This window comes from Podarcis erhardii (assembly GCF_964252035.2).
Source record: "Podarcis erhardii genome assembly, chromosome: 13".
Lineage (NCBI taxonomy): Eukaryota > Metazoa > Chordata > Lepidosauria > Squamata > Lacertidae > Podarcis > Podarcis erhardii.
The window spans coordinates 5,257,443-5,279,599 of record NC_138502.1 but is presented as its reverse complement, the minus strand read 5'-3'; the positions used below and the strand labels follow the sequence as shown (position 1 = coordinate 5,279,599).

The 22,157-nt window shown below is 48.2% G+C and overlaps 1 protein-coding gene across 1 annotated transcript; it reads right to left on the bottom strand.

The window, feature by feature from the left end:
- Window positions 1-200: 200 nt before the first annotated feature.
- On the bottom strand, window positions 201-21,501 carry PRMT5 (protein arginine methyltransferase 5). The gene is made up of 17 exons (XM_081836097.1): window positions 21,342-21,501; window positions 19,045-19,163; window positions 17,998-18,083; window positions 14,825-14,959; window positions 14,106-14,221; window positions 13,257-13,306; window positions 12,958-13,121; window positions 11,379-11,540; window positions 10,585-10,662; window positions 10,058-10,116; window positions 7,017-7,139; window positions 4,487-4,662; window positions 4,212-4,321; window positions 3,115-3,208; window positions 2,755-2,871; window positions 1,846-1,910; window positions 201-577 (listed from the first exon to the last, which is right to left on the bottom strand). Exons 1-17 carry the CDS (start codon window positions 21,494-21,496, stop codon window positions 425-427), a joined length of 1,962 nt encoding a protein of 653 aa, XP_081692223.1. The 5' UTR covers window positions 21,497-21,501; the 3' UTR covers window positions 201-424.
- Between the last annotated feature and the right edge of the window lie 656 nt (window positions 21,502-22,157).

The window sequence follows — 22,157 nt, the reverse complement described above, 5'->3', positions numbered from 1 at the left end:
ACATGGAAGTTCCACTTAGCTGCGACAGTTAACAGCCATCAGCAGAGCTATCTTCAACTGGTTTTAATTGCTGTTTAAAGCTATCTAAGTTAAGACGTCACGACAGAAGATGGCAGCTAATTCTAAAACGGTTGTATCGCTTTCAAAACCAAATATCGAAAGCGAGTTCCCTGCTTCATCACAGACAGCAGCTCCAAATACACATTTGAATGACTTTATTGAAATTTCACAGACCAAAAGCAACACATGGAACAATAGCAGGTGTTAAGAGTGGACCTTTCCTGGACCTACACCCGCAGCAAGGTTGGAGCCCCGCCAGGCCTCTGCACAGTCTCTGATGCTCCTCTGAGTGGAAAGAGGATTTCTTGTGTCTCAGGGCTGGCAGCAAGAAGAACTTGGTTAAGGGGAATGGACTTGACTCCTCTCATAGTCCAATGGTGTAGGAACGTCCTGTGGGGTTGTGGATGACGGAGCACATGGGAGAGACAACGGCCCACTCGTACCACACTTTCTTCGAGTTGCTGCAGCGCCAGAAGGCCACACGAATGCGCTCACCTGCCTGCACGTTCATGGGTTGCTGGGGGGGGGGAGAGAGAGAAAAGCATTAATAGCTGAGGGTCCGTTCACAAACCAGGATAACACCACCCCAACACAGTGTTATATCAGGAACCGTTGTCCACAAGTCCTTTTCCCTCAGCAGTCTGCTAAAGACTTTTCTTCCCTTCTCTTGTTTGGTTGTAAGTCACTTTGGGTTGCCTTGGGCAAGAGAGAGGTTTAAAGACCCTCTCTCGAGGCAAATCTTTAAAAATGTAGTATAAACACAAACAACTGGGAAACACTGGCCTGGGAGCGCTTCAATTGGAGAACAGCCTTTACCAAAGGTGTCATGGGCTTTGAAGACACTCAGGACGAAAGGGAGAAACGTGCTAAGAGGAAGGCACATTTGGCAAACCCTCACCATAATCAGTTTCCACCTGGAAACCTATGTCCCCACTGTGGAAGGACGTGTAGATCCAGAATTGGCCTCCACAGTCACTATTAAAACTACAGATAGGTAGCCGTGTTGGTCTGCCATAGTCAAAACAAAACAAATTCCTTCCAGTAGCACCTTAAAGACCAACTAAGTCATACCAAGAACTGACTTAGTTGGTCTTTAAGGTGCTACTGGAAGGAATTTGTTTTGTTTTGACTATTAAAACTGTTTTCCTGGAAGACAATCTTACTCGGCTATGAGTAATCGCCAAAGAAGAAGAACGCACCTAATAATTTGAGAAATAATAAATAATTTCTCCACTGGAGGCAGTCTACTAGGGCAAACCGGGCATTGCTCCATCAAGCTCAGCCTGTGCTCAGACAGTTCTCACTTGCCTACTCTTGATGAAAGCCTTGTGCTCTCAGCCCTAATCCTAAAGCATTAGGAATGTGTGGGCTAGCTGGGAGCATCCTGTTTTGTTATTTCACCCCCAAATAGGTTTTCTTATAGGTGTGAAAACCAATTTAGAAGAACCATCCAGTCCCACCACCACCAACAAAAAAGAAAAAAGGAAAAAAGAGATCAAAAGCAAAGAAAAGGTGTGTAAGAGGGCAGAGGAGGAGAGACAGTGGGGGAAGAAGTGGCAAAGACAGAGATGAGGAGACAGAAACCGTGTTGCCTTAAATAGCATTTGATTATCCTGACACACATTGTTGTGTTTTTCCCCACTGAATGTAAAGCGCACAAAACGCCCACACCTTCTACAGCTGTACTTATCACCTTGGAGGTTCCCTTGGTGCAAAGTCTTACTGCCCAGCGGTAACAAGGGATGCCTTCCTCTCCCACAAGGGAGCGTTTAAGGAAGCACTTACCTTGAGAGGGAAGAAGATAGGGAACCACGAAAACATGCCAGGTGAGTGAGTCTCAGGCCGAATACCTACGTGGAGGAAACATTGAAAAAGGCACATTCTGCAACATCAAGGAACATCAAAGCAAGACCGCTCACTCCACACCTTCAACTTCTGAGGGGGCACACCTGGTGGTTCCCCACCTCCTGAGCTTCTGTTGGCCTTTGCTAGGAACCAAACCTTCAGTGCAACAGGTTCCCTACCCTGTGGAACTCCCTGCCACTAGAGGTTCAGTAGTAACCATTCAGCAAGAATGGCTCAGGACTGCAATACCTCAACACCACCTCTCTCTCTATGAACCTACCTGGACCCTGAGATCATCATCTGAGGCCCTTCTTCATGTGCCGCCTCCATTAGAGGTCTGAAGGGTGGCAACACAAGAACGAGCCTTTTCTGCAGTGGATTCCTGTTTGTGCGATGCTCTTCCCAAGGAAGTTTGGGCTGGCACTTTCATTAAATACCTTTAAGTGCCGGGCAAAAATGTTCCTTTTCGACCAGGCCTTTGGCTGACTGACATCCAACACCCTTTTAAATGTGGAAGGGGGATTGTTGAGTTGTCTTTGCTCTTATTATTATTATGTATTTTGTGTTTTTTATATCGTAATTTTATCCCTCCATCTACAGATATAGAGCAGTATACAAATTTAATAAATAATGTAATATTATTTCTTGCCTTTCGGGAGTCTCTCAAAAAAACCTGTTATTCGGACAGGCCTTTGCAACACAAATTTCTTTTTACCTAGCAGTGGCTACTGACATTTTAAATTGCTTTTGTTGCAGTTTTGTATGCTGCACACCGCCCTGTCATACGTTTCACGGGTTTAAAAGTATTTAAATGAAATAAATAACCCCCCTTATCTCCCCTCAACTTACTGAGAGTGATGTCTCCGTACAGAGTGGTCTCAAAGTAGCCTGCGAAACCGTGAAGCACTGTGTTTACATCCACGGGGAACTCCAGTGTCTGGTAGCGGTTGTTGTCTTTGACTCTGTCTACAAGAAGGAAAGGGGTGTGGTCAGCCAAGGCCACTTCCCCTCAAAGGACGGCCCACCTTGCTCTCTTAAGGGCACAAGCTGATCGCCCACCACTCACCTGGTCTGGGCCAACCCAGGTTCTATGGCAGTTTGGTTTTTAAAGGTGTGACTAGCAGTTCTTGCCACATCGTGTGGCTAGTCTAAGCCCCACCCTCCTCAGCAGGGAACGTGCAGTTAGCTCCTCTGCAGCCCTTCTCCTACCTGGGTTAGGGTGCTTGAAGGAGAAGCATGCCTGCGGGGGTGCCAACTGGTGGAAGTTGTGAAGCCGGACAACATACGGCATTTCAAACTGAGCCTGGGGATGTGAAAGACAGGAACAGAACAAAACGCTGTTAGGACACTGTTCTAAAATTCACTTTGCATACATAGGCGCCGACTGCTTGTCGTACTTGACAGAGCCACGTTAAAAGGTTTGCAATTATTTCCTCCTATTATTTGGGAGGGTGGGGAGTGAGACAGCTGTACAAAAACTGGGTTGGGCCTTCTTCAAAAGAATACTGTCTTCCTTCGTCTGCTGGGTTTGTGGAACTTGATCTGACAAGTTCAAAACAGCTCAGTTCATGTCACTAATTTCTCCTGTCCCTACGGACCATGTCATTCCCTGTGCTCTTAACATTAATTCTTTTACAAATCATTAAAAACAAGCGTCTAGTCCTTACTGTAACAAGCTCTTCACCTCTGATTACATTTAGGCTGGAAGCCAAGCCTTATGGGGAAAGGTTGAGAGAGCTGAGCATGTTTAGCCTGCAAAAGAAGAGGCTGAGAGAAGATATGAGAGCCATCTTGTAGCAAATGGAAAACTAGCACATTTATTACGCCCTAAAAGCCGTCAGTAACAAACACTGTGCTGTCCAGATGTTGTTGAACCACAAGTCCCATCATTCCTGGTTGTTGGCTTCTGGAGGTTTGGGCTGATGGGAGCTGGGAGTTCAATACTGACATAAGCTTTTCCAGATAAGAGTCCATTCCACGAAAGCTTATGGCCGTAACATACGTTCCCATCTTCCAGGTGCTACAAGAATCTGTTGTCTTAGCTGAATTTAGCTGTATGGTCTCATATCCTTCCAAATACATTTGTATTTGTGGGGGGGGGGGTACTAAAACAATAAAGGGGTATTTCTTTTTAACCTTGACCCAATGTTTTCATGCATTACTGGCGGTTAGGCAAAGTGCCATTTTCTGCCTGTGTTATTCAGAGTTCACAGAATCCTGCTTTTTCTCCATACAACAGTTTTTATTTCTTTTATGCATGCAGCAGCTGCAGAACTGCAGACCACAGGGCATGGAGAAAGTCTCACCTCGGGATCGCGGTCTTTCTCGCGACAGACGCGCACTTCGTTGTAGAGCTTCGAGGACGAGATTGGGCCCAGGAAAGAGGTGTAGTCGCCCGGGATGCTCACCCCTCCTTCTGCGTATAGGAGGAAGGGAAAAGGCATCAGGTGCTTGGAATTGGCTGGTAGCCCCAACCCACTTAGCATCTAGATGCTCAAAGCAGTGCTCCCTCTCCACTCAAAACGACCCCCAAATTATACTCTCCCTGTCCGCGGGCTGCCCTCCACTGTGCCCCACTCACCTTTCAGACAGTGCTCTGCCCCATCCAGGCACTCTGGGGACAGCTCGTTGTCAGCAAAGGACCCCAGCAACTCCGACACCATGAGGTCAGCCTTCTCGGGGGCTTCCCACTCACGCATGTCGCAGGAGACCACCGTCACCTGGGAACCCCATTCCTCGTACTGCCAGCTCTCCAGCCTGCAGGAAGGGAAGGCAGAGGTCAAAGGGCAAAACTAGCAAAGTTTCACCCTCAGCTGCTGTTGCCCACAGGTAGGTCCAGCTTGTGGGCTTCCCAGAAGAGGCATCTGGTTGGCCACTGTGAGAACAGAAAGCTGGACTAGATGGGCCCAATTCAGCTGGGCTCTTCTTATGAGGCTCCTTAGGAGGGTCATAAAACACCTTGGTGTGCAGAGCAGGTTATCCTGACATTTCAATCCCACAAGGACATCAGGGAGACTCAAGGCATGGGCATGTACACCATTCAACCCCACTCAAAGGGAGACTGGAATGAGTAACCGTTCCCAGCCTTTTGTTCCGGCAACACCACAGCTCCACCTTCCCCCTTATCGCCACAACACAAAGCAAGGGGTTTTATAATCTGTGCGTAAGAATATAGGGGAAGCCCTGCTGAATCAAGTCACAGGCCCGCCTGGTCCAGTATTATCCTCTCACAGAGGCCATCAAGACACCTTGGAGAAGCCTGCAAACTGGAGCATAACAGCACTGCAGTTTTATTATTATTATTTATTAAATTTTGTTTTACAATTTAGAATATACATTTAAACAACCTTAAGATATCAATGACTTCCCTTCTCCTCCTTCCATGCATATTTTATATAAACTAAACCGTTCAGTATTCCATTATTACATCCATCAAAACTTATTTACACTGTTGAATTTATCTCAATGCTGTCCATGTTTTCAAGTGTACACAATTTCCCCCCAATATATTCAATAAACATTTTCCAATCTTTAAGAAGAACAAATGTTCTTCTTGTTCTCTTATTCTATAAGTTAGATTCGCAAGCTGCGTATATTCCATCAGTTTTACGTTACCATTCTTCTTTGGTTGGGACATCGCTCGCTTTCCATTTTTGGGCTAAAAGAACACGGGCCACTGTAGTGGCATATATAAATTACCTTTTTTTGACACCTGGGAATTTCCATCTGAATTATGCCCAACAAAAAGGACTCTGGTTTTTTTTGGAAAAGTGCTTTAAAACATTTTTTTCCCCCAATTCATTATAAATTATTTCCCAATACTCTTTTACCCTTTTACACGTCCACCACATATGAAAGAACATATCCTCGGCCTCATTGCAATGAGCACTGCAGTTTCTAGTAACTGGTAATCCCAGCAGTGGAAGGAGAGCCTTACTATAAGGGTTAGTAGCCATCAATAGCCTAATCCTCCGTGAATTTCTCTAATCCTCTTTGAAAGCCATTCAAGTTAACCGCCATGTTCGCACAAGGCTGAGAAGGAGAGACAGGAAAAGCAAACTTTTGCTGTTTCCCAGTAATACATCTCTACAGTCTGGACTAGTTGTGGGGGAGCCTTTGCTGTTGCTCAACTACAACTGTGATCGGGCATACACGCTAGGGCTCATGGGAGTTGTAGTCCAGCAACAGCCAGAGGACCTCAGGTTCCCCAAACCTGACTCGGACAATGCCATTTCCCTGGGGGCACTGTGAACTGAACTCCACACTTGACTCACAGTATGAAGCCTCCTCACCAGTAAGGAAAAAACGAGTGTGTCATCAGGTCTCCCACCTGCAGATTATATAGGGAGTACGACAGGGTTGGGTGAGGCCTCTAAGACGGAACAAAGCCTTTTCACACCTCATGCCGCAATGAGGTAATAGTATTATTGCTGTTATATTTAGTAACGGGGAGTGCAAATGTGCCTGTAATTATATTTTAGCAACCTGCTAAAATCTCTTGATTTATTAGGAACCTGCCCAAAGAATATAAACCAATGCACAAGGTATCTGCCTGGAAGCTTCCATTTTAAACTAACATGTAATACAAAGCGAAGGGGGACGGAGATGAAACCCAAGCCCTCCCTAGTTCAGAAGGCGTTTTCTCTTCCCCAGTTAACAAACAACAACAAAGAAGGGGGGAGTGCCAGAGAGCAAAATTTGCACATTAAAACTATCTGTTAATCTGCAGACAGCAAAACATTCTAGATTGCGGGTTTCCTACGTTATCTCCCATCTCTTCCTGTTTTGGAGCATTTGTCCGAGGCAATAAGATGCAATGACCTGCGGGGGACTTATTGATGCAATCTTATACCTTTAAGTTATCCGCTGCAGTTACTGTCCAACTTTTGTAAAAAAAATATATCTTTCAATTTGTTAGTTTGTGCAGGATGAAGAGCAGAGCCCTGGTCCTGTAAACCTTCACAAATCCTGCAGTTTTCTGGTTTCCTTTTTCTCACAGCCAGTACGGGGGCCTGTGTGGGTTTCACCTGCTCTCCTCAGAGAAGAGAGGGCACAAAATGTTTCTTTTCAATTTCCACCGGGGGGGGGGGGGAGAGAGCTAAAGTACTTACGTCACCACAGCATTGGGGTTTTTCTCCACAGCGTAAATCTTGATGTGTCTGTCGGCCTGTCGCGCAGCGCGGAGAGAAGCATTCACAAGGGGGCCCCGTCCTGCTCCAAGCACCATCACCACCCTGAGCAGTTGGGGAAGGAGAGAACGGGAAAAGGAGGAAGAGGCTGTAAAGGTAAAGGTAAAGGGACCCCTGACCATTAGGTCCAGTCATGGCCGACTCTGGGGTTGTGGCGCTCATCTCGCTTTATTGGCCGAGGGAGCAGGCGTACAGCTTCCAGGTCATGTGGCCTAAGCTGCTTCTGGTGAACCAGAGCAGCGCACGGAAATGCCATTTACCTTCCCGCCAGAGCGGTACCTATTTATCTACTTGCACTTTGATGTGCTTTCGAACTGCTAGGTTGGCAGGAGCAGGGACCGAACAACGGGAGCTCACCCCGTCGCGGGGATTCAAACCGCCAACCTTCTGATCGGCAAGTCCTAGGCTCTGTGGAGGGGTGCTAAAATAACAGGCAACTAAGCAGCTTACTCTCCAGATGGGGGCAAGATGGCTGACCAGCTGGAAAGAGCCGTTGATGCAGACCCCAAAAGCACAATAAACTCAAGGCCCACCTACGTTTTGTGACGGAAGGCCATTATCCGTGCTCCATTTCTGAAGGAAGTATGCCAATTCATGCTAGACCACATTCAAACACAAGTTGGGCTACTTCATTTTAACCAACATACGCAGTTGGATTTTTGACCTTTACTCCTCAGGAGTGGTCCTGCAGGGATCAATGGTGTTCTCTCCCAATTTAAGTGTGCGCAGGAAACAGGCCTAGTGCTCCCGAACACAGTTTTCTCAGCGAGAGAAGAGTTAAAAGTGAAGGAGCGCCAATTTCTCTTAAAGACGAGAAATCCTGCTTCCGAACTGTTCATTCCTCTTTATTTATTTTTAATGTGCTACAAGAAACTGCTGGAGCCTGTGCTCAGGGCAAGACAGAGACAAAAAAGGGAGAAAGCTTCATCAAACGGTGTGTTTCTCTGGGTGCACCCTGTGGTAGTTTTGATGTCAAGCTTTTCTTGGAAGAGCCGGCAGTAAATTTGTTGCTCCTGCGGGTGGAGGGGCGGCTTGAAAGACACTGTGCAGATTAGAGGATCTGGGAGTTCAAGCCGAGTAAGAAGAAACAGGGAGAGGGCCCTTTTCAACTTATAATCCAATTATATGAAAGGAAAATGGGGCAGGTGGTGCCGAACAAGAGTTTCATCCCCACTGAGGTGGCACCACAAGCTGAACAGAACTGAAATGGTTTATTACGAAAGCTTCCCTGACTGCTCATCTACTACTGACCCTGCTGAAAACTTTTCTATTCCACCAGGCAATTGGGAATACGTCCTTCCACAACGGTTAACCAATGTTTGTTTTTAACTTTTAAATATGTTTTTATTGTGCGGTTATATGTTTTTATTGCTTAAAACATGTTTTTTATATGTTTTTATATTTTTTATTGCTTATAATTCTTAGTTTTAGATTTTGGATTTATGTGGAAATTGTTTCCCATTTTGTTGTGTATTTTTTGATGTGATTTATTTATTGTTTATGGCTTTTGTAATTATGTAAATCTTGTTATGCTGTAAGCTGCCTTGAGCATTGTTTTTTTAACTGTGGAAAAGCGGCATACAAATGAAAAATGATGATGATTTTATTGCTGTAAACAGCTTTGACATATTGTGTACATATATATATATATATATATATATATATATATATATATATGCAGGTTTTGGTGTCCTCGGGTGTCTTCCCGTGTAAAAGTTGGGGTGTCTAGGCGACGTTTCGACGAGGTCTCACTCGTCATCTTCAGGCTGGTGCTTTCGGCTTCTTGTTACTGGAACAGAGCAGGATCTCAGTGTTTGAGTTCCTATAAATACTGTAGAGGGGGTGTGGTGTATAGCCTCCAATGTTCTGGGTAGAGAGGAAGTTCCCAGGCTAGTGTGCCTTTTCTTCTTTTGTTCCTTAATTACTTGAGAGATATCTTGAGTGATTTCTTGAGTGATATCCTGAGTACCACTTAGGTGGGTCATTAGGTGTGGATTAGTTGCTAAAGTCTTTGTGTCTTGACCTCTTGAACTTTGTGAAGAGTTTTCCTGAGAAGATGGCTGTACTGTACTTAGTTGTGCTCTGGCTTGGCTTCGTGTATAGGGGCGAGCTGTGGTTTTGTGGCTTGTGTCAGCCAGATCTGTGTAGGGATTGCAGGGGGGTGCAGCATCCGGAGGTGCCACCATGGATTGGCTACTGGATGGTGTCTGTAATTCATCTGTGGAGAGGGTCTGGGTTTGGGTCTGGTGTGGTTGATTGGTGTTGGCGTTCTGTGTGCCTCTGGATCTGGTGTCAGTTTTTGTGGGGAGGGCTAATTTCCAGATGTCTGGCAAGCGGGATGTGTCGTCACGCTTGTTCATGTTGTGAGGGTGTTTCTCTATCTCGATGGCTTCCATGATTATTCTCTTGTGGTGATGTTCCGTGTTAAAGAGCAATTTGGAATCTGCAAAATTAATTTCGTGTCCTGTTTCTTTCATGTGTTGGAAAAGAGAGGAAGTTTTTTCTTCTTTTTTGACGGCATTCTTGTGTTCTGCGATACGTGCATTTATTCGTCTGTTTGTTTGTCCAATGTACGTGGCTGGGCAGACTTTGCAGGGTATTTCATAGATCCCTTGGTTTTCCAACTGGATTTTATCCTTGGGGTTTCTGAGGATATTGGCTATTTTTTGGTTGGTGCAAAAGGCTGTTTTGATATTGTGTTTATGGAGGATTTTGCTAATTTTATCTGTAGTGCCCTTGATATCAACATATAAAAAAAATATAACATATATAAAACATATATAACATATATATAAAAAAAAAACCACATACCGATATAGAATTTATAAACAAATATAATGTGGCAATAAACGGCTGGCTAAAAAGTGCCAAAGGGTGCCTCCCACATCCTCCCATTTCCCAGCAACCTCCGCAAAGGCGGTCAAATGAGGCCAACCCGGCTCAACGTTGGAATTCTTACTCACTGAATGTTAGTTTCTTTCTCCTCATCAGGCACACGGTCTAGGAGGCACTTGTATATCGCCTGATGGGAGGGAGAATAATGGGTTGGAGTGCGTCTGTAAAAGTCAGTTCCTCTCCCCGCCATCGAGAACTAGCTGATCATGTTCCCACTCCAATCTCCCCTTCACAAAACACGTTCCTTATGAGGCCTTCTCTCTCTAGCCCAAATGTGGAGTCCTCCAGGCACTGCTAGACTACAACTCCCATCACCCCTATTTGCCATCAGCTGGGGTTGATGGGAGTTGTAGTCCAACAACACTGGGAAGGCCCATTAGTAACCCTTCCCTCTAGTTTCCCCTCCTTCCCACAACATGTTGGCCCTACAGTGCTCCAACCAGCTTCTGTGTTCCACCCAAGCACAAATATTTGGCCTGTGCTCCTCCCCACATACCCCTCCCCCCACTCTTTCCCTCCCCACTTCTTGCCCCTCTCTCATAGCTCTAACCTCCCTCTCAGCAAGCCCCACACCTTTTCTCCACCACACACCAACCTGTTGGTACTGGGAGTACTTGATAGGGTCCTTCTCAAACACCTCATAGGTCTGGGATTCCAGGTTGTCCATCAGGGGCTGTGCAGGGAAAAAGCACCACAAGGAGAAAGGCTTCGCACCCAGTGTGGGCCACACAGCAAACAAAGGGGCCGGGTGTTTGTTAAGGAGCAGGACTTCCAGCACTGCGGGTAAGGAGATGGGCGGATGGAAAAGACACACCAAAGTAACACACTACAGAGGTCAAATGGGAAGATCACAGAGCTGCAAGGGACCCCGAGGGAATTCTAGTCCAACTCTTGCAATGCAGGAATCTTAACTAAGGCATCACCATCATAATTTATTAGCATCCGAAAGCACCCAGAGATAGATCAGACTATTTTAGTCCAACAACAACCTAGTGGGTGACAATCCTGGCTGCGGTGGAAGTCAGATGAGGAAGAAGAGGCGAGTGTGAAAGGCAGCGTTGGCAGGCTCTGCTCCTTTGCCTCTACAGGCTGGGGGAGGGGAGGCAGCCTCAGCCCCCACCGCCAGATCGATTTGGGAAGGGCGCTGACCAGCCAGGAGAGGAGGCGCTCAGCAAACCGTATCCAAGCAAGTTACGCCAAAGCAAAATATGTGCAGACTTCCTCAGTGTGGGTTTTGCGCCAGGGTGGTGGAATTCAACCAAAACACACAGCAGTCCTCTTTGCCTTGCACATCCAAGGTGGTCAGTTTTCAGAGGTGCACACCAAAGGCTGAGAGGGAGCAAGTCACGTATTCAGAGCTGGAGAGGACCTTGAACCCAGGAGACTCACCTGCAGTGGGGACTGGAGATAGTCTTCATAGCCCTTTGCAAAGAGCTCGTAGGCAGAAGGAGGAGGGCGGTTCTGGCTCAGGTACTCCAGGTACTGCAGGTAGGAGCAGAACTCCTTTTCCGGATGGTGGTGGGAGCCTGTGATGATGAACTGCACCTCAAGCTGGGGGGAGTGGAAGGGCCAAGTTTATTTCTTTACATCCAGCCTTTCCCCAAGGAGCTCAAAATGGCGTACAGGGTTCTCTGCCTCCCTCCTTTATCCTCACAACAACCCTGCGAAGTAGGTCAGGCTGACAGACTGTGACAGACCCAAGGTCACCCCCCAAGCTTCATGGCAGAGTGGAGATTTGAACCCTGGTCTCCCGTATCTTAGTCCAACAGTCTAACTAACCCCTACACCATCCTGGTTCACGCTAAAGTATCCGCTCATCCACCCTGGTGACCCATCGCTCTGCAAATTATTGTTAGCGTTAATTGTGTACATGACGCTTCGGGGAACCTTCCCGGCCTGGCGTGCCAGTTCCTCATCTCCCCTTTGCAAAGCCTGCCTATCAATCATTTGATAGGTGACTGACACCTGTCAAAGTCCCGTGCGCAGCACTTCGCAAATGCCTGGCAACCACCGGACTCTTGGGAAGTGTCATACAATAGGCTTTGCAGGCTCTGCAAATCACTCAAGCTCAGCTTTTAGCAGCCCCGCACCTGACATTACGTCTAATGTGGAAAAGGGAGGCCTGGACTAGGCCCACATGCTGGATAATCGCACCTCAGATCTAAAAACAGACCCAGAGAAACAGGGGAAGGTGAGGGATGGAGACAGGAACAAGCAGGCAAATACAGTGGTACCTCGGGTTACATACGCTTCAGGTTACAGACTCCGCTAACCCAGAAATAGTGCTTCGGGTTAAGAACTTTGCTTCAGGATGAGAACAGAAATTACGTTGCAGCAGTGTGGCGGCAGCAGGAGGCCCCATTAGCTAAAGTGGTGCTTCAGGTTAAGAACAGTTTCAGGTTAAGTACAGACCTCCGGAACGAATTAAGTACTTAACCCAAGGTACCACTGTAAGGTAAGATTATTTCAATCACATGTTATTTTGGCTTAGCTAGATCTCCCAGATGCCTGCTTCAACCTCACAGACTGCAAGTCCCTCAGGAGTTACCTGCCAGGCACCTGTTCTAGTCATACATCTTTTCCACACGTAGAGCTAACGTTTTCTCTTCAGGAGGATTTAATTTAGCAAAATCACGTGGGGCCGTAGCTCAGAATTCTCTGCTGCTTATTCTGCCCCCCCCCCTCATTCCTTGCGTGCCCTCGCAAAAAGCAAGGCTCTCTCCCAAAATGGCTTTGTTGCAGAAAATGGCGCCCTAGGGAGGAGGGCGTTGTGCTCTTTCCAACGGCCAGATTTGTTCTGGGAAAGGTAAAGAAGAATTTAGAGAGGTAACCCTTCACACAGGCGATAAACTCAGGGTCCCAGTGATGGAAAGAAGCAGGTAAGAACGTGAGAAGAGGCTGCTGGATCCGGCCAATGGCCCATCCAGCCCAGTATCCTGTTCTCAAGGAAGAGAAGGGGGAAGCTGACCTTCAGCAGGCGGAAGACCAGGCGCTGATGCATCTTGGAGAGGACAGGGAAGCCTTTCTTATTGGTCAGGAAGATGCTGGTGGGCAGTATGGCTGCTTTGATTGGCTCCCCCAGCCAGCGGTCAATGACGTGATTGGACGGCAGGTCGGGGCCCACCTCCAGCGCTGAGGAGAAGGCACAAAAAGGCGTCAAAGGAAGAGAAGAGGCGCCAGTCTCTGCGCCTCAAGGGTGCCATGGGGTGCAAGCCTCCCTCCCCCAGCCTCTGGGGTGCCCCCCCATCTCGACCCAGCAGCACTCACCCACGGCAACACGCTTGTTGTAGTCACACAGCGTCCGGAAATTGTGCCACCTGGAGAAACAAGAAACTCATGTGGCCCCATGGGAAGGCTGGCATCTCCTGTCTCTTCCTCGGACCTGCAGTGTCCTCTTCCCCTCCTTTCCTTCCTCTCTTTCTCCCCCAGGACTTGCTTACGCAACTAGTGGAGTGACTGATGTGTTCAGGAGATGAGTCAGAAGACTCAGGTGTTGAGTCTCGGGAGAGGCGAGCCAAAAGGCCAGCCCCACTTGGCCACACAAATTGAAACAGCCAGTATCAAAGGATCAAAACATTTTTTTAAAAAAAGAACACGATATCTAGTTCTTCAGCGGCATAACAAGAGTTCCAAGAACGAATCTGGATTCCGCCCCTGCTTTTAAAGAGAGACAATAACCTCTAGCAAGGTCAAGACCCCTCGATTCACTTCTTGCCCAGTTTGGGATAAATGAATATGGGGTTTTGGAAACCATCTCACCCCTGCCTTAAGTACTGGGCTGCATTTAGGTGAAAAAGGACCTCTTTGGTATACACGTTGATTTAGGTATGTGATTATCCCAACTGTTTTCATATATGAAATTATGTATTTATTGCTAAGCCATTTCAAGAGGTTTCATAGGAAGAGATTAACAGTTTTTTAAAATAAATAAATTTGATTTATTTATTAAATTTGTATACCGCCCTTCATCCGCAGATCTCAGGGCGGTTAAAATGAAAATAAAACAAACAAACAAAACTCAGCTTTAAAAGTGTGACTTGCACTCTGTTCTTATTCCGTAACAAACTGGCTCTGCCTTCCCAGCATCCGCCCAGGTTCCTGCTGACAGCCACTCACCACTGCCAGGTCTTCTCCTCGCCTACAGACTCGTCCTCTATCTCCTGCACTGCCTCGTTCTCGATAACGTCGTCCCGCAAGTCCTCAGGGGCCAGCAGTGGGACTCGCATCCAGAACTAAATTTGGGGGAGGGGGAAAGGGAGAGGGGGGAAATGATCACATGCATGAGGCAGGAAGGAAAGCGTTGGTCGGTCCTTGTCTTCAACACTGACCTGAGCATATTGACAGAATCAGGGAATAGTAGGGTTGGAAGGAACCCTCAGGGGTCATCTAGTCCAACCCCCCCCGGCAATGCAGGAATCACAGAGAAAGAATCCCTGGTGGATATCCACCCAACCTCTGCATAAAAACCTCCATCATCTTCTGATTAAAGATAAATTCCGATGAAAGGTAAATTAGGGTTTTCGTTTTGGAAGCTGCCTTTTAGAGGACACCTGAAGGCAGCCCTATATAGGGAAATTTTCAATGTTTGATGTTTTATTGTGTTTTTAATATTCTGTTGGAAGCCAGTCAGAGGGGTAGGGCAACCCAGCCAGATAAATATTATCATTATTATTATTAGTTTTTTATTGTGCTTCATTGCATTGCTTTGAATGACATTTATTTTTTTAATTGTTGTAGCAACAAACAAAACAGCATGTCAGAGGGATGCAGGTGAGGTTTTTGCAGGTGTACTGTGGCTATAATGGTGGGGGGGGGGGAGTATTTGAAGCCCTTACCATGGAAGTGTGATGCCCAGTATTGATGTGGTTACACAGAACGCGGGCCAAGTTGGGGTTGTCTGCCTGCTTCAGGGGCAGCAGGAACGCTGGGAGTCCCAAGTACGCCCCAAAATTAAGCTCCTGCAACATGGCCTGGGGAGGACAGAGAAAGCATAGAACAACATGTAACGTTATTGCCAAATTCAAACTTGAAAGGATATACTGGTGTTTTGTTTTTGAAAGGGCAATGCACTAAAAGAAAGGAAACCTCATTTCCCCTCCACAAGAACTCCAAGCGATACAAGGAAACGATTAAACAAGAGGTTCAGGACAAAACACAAGGAAGAACTATTTGAAATGGCCAGCAGCTAAGATGGCGCCCTCCAGATTTTGTTGGACCACAACTCCCATCATCTCTGACCATTGGCCACACCACACATGCTGGGTATGATGATAACTGAAGTCCAACAGCATCTTAGAGAAGGAATGCACAACCTGCGGCCCTCCAGATGTTTCTGGACTACAACTCCCATCATCCCTCATCACTGGCTATGCTGGCTGGGGCTGATGGGAGTTGTAGTCCAGAAACATCTGGAACGTAGAGCAGGTTGTGTACCCCTGGTCTAGAGTGTACCATGTTGGCTACTCCTGGCTTAGTGGCTCAGGGCCTGCTTTGCATGTAGAAGGCTAGAGGTTCAATCCTCAGAATCTCTAGCTAAAAGAATATCAGGTAGCAGGTCTGGAAAGAGACCTTGGAGAGTTTCCACCAATCAGAGTGGCCGATGCTGGGCTAGAACGACCAAAGCTCTGTCCCTTTATGCAATGCACATTTAATTTATGGAATTCAGTGCCACAGATGTCATGACAGCAATTGGCATTATATTATTAATTCAATTTATATGCCACCCTTTATCAAATGATGCCAGGGTGGCGTACAATATTATAAACACATTACAGAACATCAACGACAAAAACATAATAAAAACATAGTAAAAAGCATTCCAATGTACAGCCTAATAATAAAATAATCATCAGAATAACAGTCTTCTATCTATCCCACAATTTTACAGGCCATAGATTATTTAATAGCCATAGGCCTGAATAAAGAGGAATGTTTTTGCCTGGCGCCTAAAGACATGTAACGATGGCACCAGGCGAGCCTCTCTGGAGAGAGCGTTCCACAATTGGGGAACCACCACAGAAAAGGTCCGTTCTCTTGCTACCACCCTCTGAACCTCTCTGGGAGGGTGGGGACATAGCAAAGGGCCTCAGGTGACAAGTGCAGGGTCGGGTCAGTTTGTATGGGGAGAGGCGGTCCTTAAGCTATTGACCAGTTACAAGTACAGTGGTGCCCCGCAAGACGAACGCCTCGCAAGACGGAAAACCCGCTAGACGAAAGGGTTTTCCGTTTTGGAGGCGCTTCGCAAGACGAATTTCCCTATGGGCTTGCTTCGCAAGACGACAGCCCATAGGGAAATCTCCGGGACAGCGGGGAAGCGCAGCTCGTCTTCCCCGCTGTCCTCGGACCTCCTCCGAAGCCTGGCGGCGGGGCGGGGACACCTCCTCCCGCCGCCGGGCTTCGGAAGGATGCCCCGATGCCGGGCGGCGAGGCGGGAACGCCTCCCCCCGCCGCCCGGCATCGGAACGATGTCCCGAAGCCGAGCGGCGGGGCGGGAAAGTCTCCCCCCGCCGCCCGGCATCGGAACGATGTCCCGAAGCCGGGCGGCGGGGCGGGAAAGTCTCCCCCCGCCGCCCGGCATCGGAACGATGTCCCGAAGCCGGGCGGCGGGGCGGGAACGCCTCCCCCCGCCGCCCGGCTTTGGGGCGGGAAAGCCTCCCCCCGCCGCCCGGCATCGGAACGATGCCCCGATGCCGGGCGGCGAGGCGGGAAAGTCTCCCCCCGCCGCCCGGCATCGGAACGATGCCCCGATGCCGGGCGGCGAGGCGGGAAAGTCTCCCCCCGCCGCCCGGCATCGGAACGATGCCCCGATGCCGGGCGGCGAGGCGGGAAAGTCTCCCCCCGCCGCCCGGCATCGGAACGATGTCCCGAAGCCGAGCGGCGGGGCGGGAACGCCTCCCCCCGCCGCCCGGCTTCGGGGCGGGAAAGCCTCCCCCCGCCGCCCGGCTTCGGGGCAGGAACGCCTCCCCCCGCCGCCCGGCTTCGGGGCATCGTCCCGATGCCGGGCGGCGGGGCGAGAAAGCCTCCCCCCGCCGCCTGGCATCGGAACGATGTCCCGAAGCCGGGCGGCGGGGCCGCGAAGCCTGGGCGCGCTGGCAACTCTCCGCAAGGAGCGCCCAGGCTTCGTCCCCCCTGCTTGCCTTCCCAGGGGCTTTTAAATCGCCCGGACAGCGGAGAAGTCCTCCGCTGTCCCGGGCGATTTTAAAATGCCGCCAGAAGAGGTCGGGGGAAGGCGGTTTCCATAGGAACGCATTAATTGATTTTCAATGCATTCCTATGGAAAACCGTGCATCACAAGACGAAAAACTCGCAAGACGAAGAGACTTGCGGAACGAATTAATTTCGTCTTGCGAGGCACCACTGTACAGTAGTGCCCCGCAAGACGAATGCCTCGCAAGACGAAAAACCCGCTAGACGAAAGGGTTTTCCGTTTTTGAGGCGCTTCGCAAGACGAATTTCCCTATGGGCTTGCTTCACAAGATGAAAACGTCTTGCGAGTCTTGCGATTTTTTTCGCTCCCCCCCCCCCTTTTCTAAGCCGCTAAGCCGCTAATAGCGCTAATCGGGTTGCTTCGCAAGACGAAAAAACCGCTAGACAAAGAGACTCGCGGAACAGATTCTTTTCGTCTTGCGAGGCACCACTGTACCTGGTCAAAAAAAGGAAGCTCATACTAATTTATATGTCAGAGGATATTAGTTAGGACCAGGGGTTCCCATGCCAGATACCTCCAATTTCCACATGCCAGGAAAACACAGAACATCATCTGTTGAAATGTTTATTCAGCACAATAAATTGAATTTACACAGATTTTAATAGACAAATCAACATCCCCTGCTTATGATCTGGCTGGTCACTTCTGAAATGGTGGCGAAGACAGAGTTTTGAGTCTAACATGGCAAGGTAGTTTTTAAAGTCTTGGTGGACAGTTTCTCCATTTCCCAAACAGCACACACAAACCTTTGTAGACCATCTTAGAAACACCTCCCAACCCTTTGTTGCCAAGCTCACTCACCGCCTCAGAATTCCTGCGAACCTTTTCCACATTGGAGTCTGCCCGGATCCATGGGGACAGTTTGCCCACAATCAGCGTGTTCCAGTCTGCAAGGAAGCAGGATGTCAAGGAGAATTCATTTGGGGAGAGACAGACAGCTTGTTCAGAGCCAACAGCCACAATGAGAATGCAGCTTGCCCTTTAAAACCAAATGAAAGCTTTTTAAAAAAAATACAGTGGTGCCTCGCAAGACGAAAATAATCCGTTCCACGAGTCTCTTCGTCTAGCGGTTTTTTCGTCTTGCGAAGCAAGCCCATTGACGGCTTAGCGGATTAGCGCTATTAGCGGTTTAGCGGCTTTTAGCAGCTTATCGGCTTAGAAAAAGGGGGGGAAAGGAAAAAAACCCCGCAGGAACTCGCAAGACATTTTCGTCTTGCGAAGCAAGCCCATAGGAAATTCGTTTCGCGAAGCACCTCCAAAACGGAAAACTCTTTCGTCTAGCGAGTTTTCCGTCTTGCGAGGCATTCGTCGTGCGGGGCACCACTGTAACAAAAACTTGTACTACTCATGGGTCACACAGTAACAAGTAGTCAGTGACCTCCTACTAAGGAATTATCTCCTCTCCCCAAATTTTTATCCAAATCCAGACCTCCCAGCATTTGTAGTGGAGCTTCCTGCAGCCAATCAGAAGCCGCACTTTGGTTTCCAAATGTCTTAGAAGTCGAATGGACTTCTGGAACAGATTCTGTTTGTCTTCCAAGTTATGACTGTACTTTTTACTGTGATTTTGTTCCTTTCTTTTAAACTTTGTTTCTGGTAAACTGCATAGAGGTAAAGTAAGTGAGATATATATATATCTAGAGAGAAAGAGAGTTAAATAAATAAATAAATAAATTTAAATATTATTAAATACATTAAATAAATAAAAAATAAACCAAAGGGCCTTCCCTACATCAAGCCCTTGAGAATACCACTATATTTTGACAAGTAAATAAATTTGTTACTTCCTGCCCAGTCTTTAACAGACAGAGAAAGCAACAGCCGCAATCTGGGTTCCCAAGTTCTCACCTCTCCCCGAGAGCAAGAGGTCAGAGCGTGTCTGGGGTCCCGGTCGGTTTTTAGCCGGCTCCTGGAAAAACTCCCTCTTGTAGCGAGGGTGGAAAATGGGCATGCAAAGGAAATCAAACCTATTGGGTGAGGAGAGAAGAAATTGAGAAGTTAAGATCCTGGTATCACAAGTTAAAATGACAACACTGCATCCCACCGGCACCTGAGATGTGTTTAGTTGGGATGCAGAAAAGAACCTTCTCTGTGGATGTGTCTTGAGTTTGACAAGGGAGTCACATCTTAACAAACAGACCCCATATTTTCTATACATTTAAAACAGTATCATGCCACAGTTTGCAAAGGGTGCTGAGAATTGTCAGGAGTTCCCTATTCCCCTCAAAGAGCTACAATTCTCTGAGTGCTTTAATAAATCAATCCTTTTTCCCAGGGACCTCTGGAGGAAGCTATGTCTGTTTGAACTCGCATGATATAGCTTTAAAGTATAGTGCAGATCCACTCGTTCTGTTGGCCTTCAATTGTTGTGCAAGACCATTTACTTCCCACTTGGCCAACCAGGCAATTAAATTTAACCTCCCTGATAATGTTAGTTCACGTGCTCCCTACTCCTCTTCTCTCTAATCACTGATTATTTCATGGGGGTTTTTTTGTTGTTTTAACCTGCCAATCAGAACATAAGCATCTTCAGCATCTCTACTAATTGAAAGATGGAATAGCAAATGCTTTTTTTAAAAAGATAAGCTGCCTGTAGTTTTTCTAAGTTTATTAATTAATGGATTAAAATGATTAACTAGTGGATTAAAATTTTAATACGGTTGTACAGCTTATACCAACGTCCCTCCCCCATTTCTTTTCTTTTTGGGGATGATGTTATCTTTATAGTGGTGATAATCAACACAGTCTCCAGTGAATTGTGGAGTTTTTTCTATAGAATCCCTTGAGACAGAATTGAAGCTTGAGCAAGAACTGGGGGAAACTCTCACTTGTTGGAAAAGTTAATTTCTTTTCTCCTCCAAGGCCATCAATATGCCACTAACAATGGTCACATTAACAGCCAGGTTTCACCTATAGCTCTGCAGGTTCGTGACCGCAGGAATTTGACTGAGAAGAAATCTTACAATATACAGTACGAAGACTGAATCTAAATGTTTAGACCTACAAAATATATATGGCAAAGGATGTAACTACAAAGCTAGAACGTAGTGTCTAAACACAGCAACTCACCCCAGATGATATCAAAGTTCATGGCTGGCTAGATGGTTGCAAGCTACTTCCCAAACAAGGCTGAGGGTGCGGAAACTCACAGTTTAAGTGTTTCCTCAATGAATCATAGAGCTGGAAGGACCCTACAGGTCATCCGGTCCAACTCCCTGCGCTGCAAGAATCCTGCCATCCCTGGGTGGGCTCAAACAGCCAGACTGACCTATTGTGCCACCTGCTTCACTCATCAGTGAGCTTAGTGGCAGAAATCAAGCAGAGTTGCCACCACACCCTAGGGCAGCGGTTCTCAACCTGTGGATCCCCAGATGTTGTTGGACTACAACTCCCATCATCCCTGAGCTCTGGTCTTGCTGGCTAGGGGTGATGGGAGTTGTAGTTCAACATCTGGGGACCCACAGGTTGAGAAAGGCTGCCCTAGGGGAAGATTCCTCTACGTCAGAGCTGGGGAGCCGGTGGCCCTCCGGATGCTGTTATAGACTCTAGTGTCAGCCCCAGCCATGGCGGCCAAACCCTTGACTGGGTTACAAAAGTTGTAGGCCAGCAAGATCTGGAATGCCAAAGGTTCCACTGTCCTGATCTAGGAAGCGGACGCATTGATCCCCATCAATCTTATCTGTTCAAAAGTGGGACGGTCTCCCTCGGGTGGTAGTGGACTTTCCTTCACTGGAGGTTTATAAGCAGAGGCTGGATGGCCATCTGTCATGGATGCTTTTAGATGAGATTCCTGCGTTGCAGGGGGTTGGACTAGATGACTCTTGGAGGGCCCCTTCCAACTCTACCATTCTACGATCGTCAATGCTAGGAGAGTCTCTGCCTGCTGGGAAGCTGTTGGAAGCCACACAGAGGCAGCACCTTTGCATTCTCTGAGGTCAAGGGTCAGGTGGCATGACCTCCCCTGGGGTCAGAGGTCACCCCGGGATTCTGAGTAAGTGAGAAGGCATTAAAAAAGCAAACCCAACCCAACCAGCCCTCAGCCCAGGATGGTCCCCCAGGTGACCCGCAGGTAGAGGTCAGGGGTCACCATGGCACGCTTAAGGGAGGGGTCAAGGGTCAGCAGAGGACCACGTGGTCCCTCTCACCCCTGCCTGGCGACCGCTCCGAGGGTGCCCGCCACTTCCGGGACGCAGCTCAAGTCCCTCCCGCAGGAGACGCGCGCCGCCGCCGCCGCCGCCGCCCCCGGCCCCACCGCGGACGCCGCTGCCGCCGCCATCGCCGCCGCTGCGCTCGCCGCCATCGCCCGCCACACAAGGAGCCGGGAGCCCGGCAGCCGCGCCCACTTCGTCACCCTGGCCAATCAGCGGACGCCCTCGGAGAGGGGTGGGAAATAATAAAAGGTCCAGCCAATCGCAGGAGGCGTTTCCCGGGCAGGAATGAGAGGAGGAGCCAATTAGGCTCCAAGCCGGGGGCGGGGAAATAGCATTCTAGCTCAATGAGGCGTCGGGGGAAAGAAATCGGTTTCCCATCATGCTCTTGGGTGGAGAGGCGCTTGAGGTCTTTTATATTCCACGGATGTTAAGAGCAGCATGCCTTGCTCTCCGCTCGTCTGAGGACTGCAGTTCCCGTCATGCATTGCGGCACAGGTTTTCAGTTGTTAGACGAGCTCGCCCTATGTAGCGTGCCCTATAGGGATGGTGCCGTGAAGCTCACAGAACGTCCAAGGGCCAGTGGCGCAATGGATAACGCGTCTGACTACGGATCAGAAGATTCTAGGTTCGACTCCTGGCTGGCTCGGAAAGGGCGTAATTTTGCCCCACCACCCAAAAAAAAGACACCAGTTTAGAATTAGGAAAATTTAACTAGGTAATATTATTGCCATTTAGGCATTGGCGTTATTTTACATCTAGCCTCCGCCTCATACTGCAGGGGGAATCCGCATAAAAATAAGCCTGCCCAAA

Excerpts from the sequence above, each read along its gene's own strand:
- PRMT5 (XM_081836097.1), bottom strand. The coding sequence starts at position 21,496 with ATGGCGGCGAGCGCAGCGGCGGCGATGGCGGCGGCAGCGGCGTCCGCG. Across the intron at positions 13,122-13,256 it reads CAACAAGCGTGTTGCCGTGG|CGCTGGAGGTGGGCCCCGAC; the intron begins GTGAGTGCTGCT and ends CCTTCTCCTCAG. Across the intron at positions 11,541-12,957 it reads TGGTCTTCCGCCTGCTGAAG|CTTGAGGTGCAGTTCATCAT; the intron begins GTCAGCTTCCCC and ends CACTCCCCCCAG.